The following is a 1,672-nucleotide window of genomic DNA, read 5'->3' on the forward strand; positions in this document are numbered from 1 at the left end:
TCTCTTCAAATTTATTCATCCCAACACACACTCCTCTCTCTCTCTCTCTCTCTCTCTCTCTCTCTCTCTCTCTCTCTCTCTCTCTCTCTCTCTCTCTCTCTCTCTCTCTCTCTCTCTCTCTATATATATATATATATATATATATATCAAGCATATCTTAAACACTAGATGCCCCCAAAATTCATACCAAAAATCTCTCCAAAATTATTCATTGGAGGGCAGGCCTACCATACCATATAGCCCAGTAATAATAAGCCACAACTGGGATAACAAGATCAGCCAGGGACTCTCACAGACCACAACCCAGGAGCTTGAGAGAAGCCTCCCCTGCTCAGCCATGGCGGCCGCCTTCTCCCCCTGCACCGCCGTGCTCTCCTCCTCCGCCTCCTCAAACTCCCCCAAACCCACGTCCAAACCCCCCCACCCCGTCTCTCTCCGCCTCCGATCCCTCTCCTCCGCCGCCGCCGCCGCCGCCGCCGCCGCCGCCGTCGTCCTCGCCTCGCCGCCCGCCGCCGTGGCCGACTCCCCCGCCTTCCGCCTCTACTACGGCACGGCGGCCAGCGCCGCCAACTACGGCGGCTACGGCGGCAACTCCAGCAAGAAGGACTCGGCCGAGTACACCTACGAGGTGCCCGAGGGCTGGGCCGAGCGGCTCGTCTCCAAGGTCGAGAAGGGCACCAATGGCACCGACAGCGAGTTCTACAACCCCAAGAAGCGATCCGAGAAGGAGTACCTCACCTTCCTCTCCGGATTCCGCAGCCTCGCCCCCGTCGACGCCGTTCTCGGCAATCTCGCCCTCTCCGACGTCAATTTGCAGGTAGATCGACGCCCAATTTGAGCGAAATTGAGCGTGATCGGGGGTGGAATTGAGGGGAATCGAGTTGCAGGATCTGATCGGGAGCGCGGAGAGCGTGAAGACGACGGAGCGCCGGAGCGAGAGCGGGCAGCTGTACTACGTTTACGAGATTGAAGGCGCAGGGGGCGCGCATAGCTTGATCTCTGTGACTTGCGCGCGGAACAAGCTCTACGCGCACTTCGTCAACGCGCCGAAGCCCGAGTGGGATCGCGACGAGGCTGTTCTTCGCCGGATCCACGAATCCTTCACCACGATCTGAAGATTTCGAGCTCGGATCTCTCCTTCTTCTTCTTCTTCTTCTTCTTCTTCTTCCTCGCCTGATTTCTCACCCGTGTTGTACTGAATCCATACTTGGAACTCCATGAATGAGACGGATAGCTTGAAGACGGTGAAAGGGGACGATTGATGCTCGTATAGAGGAATATCAAAGTATTTGGATATATATTTATATAGATGTCTAATGGTATGTGTATGATTGTCTGTGTAACATTTTTTTTAGCTTGTTGGGGGGTTGCTGATGGGGTTATGGGAACTGTTGAGCATTTTGGATCCATGGGTAGTGAATGAATACCAAGAAGGGGGTTGAATTTGTGTCTTCTGTGGTTAATGATTCTCTATTTTTGTTTTTAGCTTTAGCTTTTATATTCATGGATCAACACTCACCACTCTTCTGGAATGGGTATTTGATTTATTTATTGTTGGAGGGTCCTAATTTTATCGGATGTTTATAATTTACCCTGGTTCTGGAACCAGCCTACTTGGTTCTGTAATCCAGCCAAAAAGACTGGTTAAGACTCTTGAACAATCTTTAGTCAA

At 52.1% G+C, this 1,672-nt stretch overlaps 1 protein-coding gene across 1 annotated transcript; it reads left to right on the forward strand.

Moving 5' to 3' along the window:
* The first annotated feature begins 252 nt into the window (after positions 1 to 252).
* On the forward strand, positions 253 to 1,250 carry LOC144713109 (thylakoid lumenal protein (Mog1/PsbP/DUF1795-like photosystem II reaction center PsbP family protein)). The gene is made up of 2 exons (XM_078587603.1): positions 253 to 817; positions 888 to 1,250. The coding sequence occupies exons 1-2, from the start codon at positions 338 to 340 to the stop codon at positions 1,113 to 1,115; spliced, it is 708 nt and encodes a 235-aa protein (XP_078443729.1). The 5' UTR covers positions 253 to 337; the 3' UTR covers positions 1,116 to 1,250.
* The last annotated feature ends 422 nt before the right edge of the window (positions 1,251 to 1,672 follow it).

The sequence above is a fragment of the Wolffia australiana genome, chromosome 15, assembly GCF_029677425.1.
Source record: "Wolffia australiana isolate 7733 chromosome 15, ASM2967742v1".
In the NCBI taxonomy this organism is placed as follows: Eukaryota; Viridiplantae; Streptophyta; class Magnoliopsida; order Alismatales; family Araceae; genus Wolffia; species Wolffia australiana.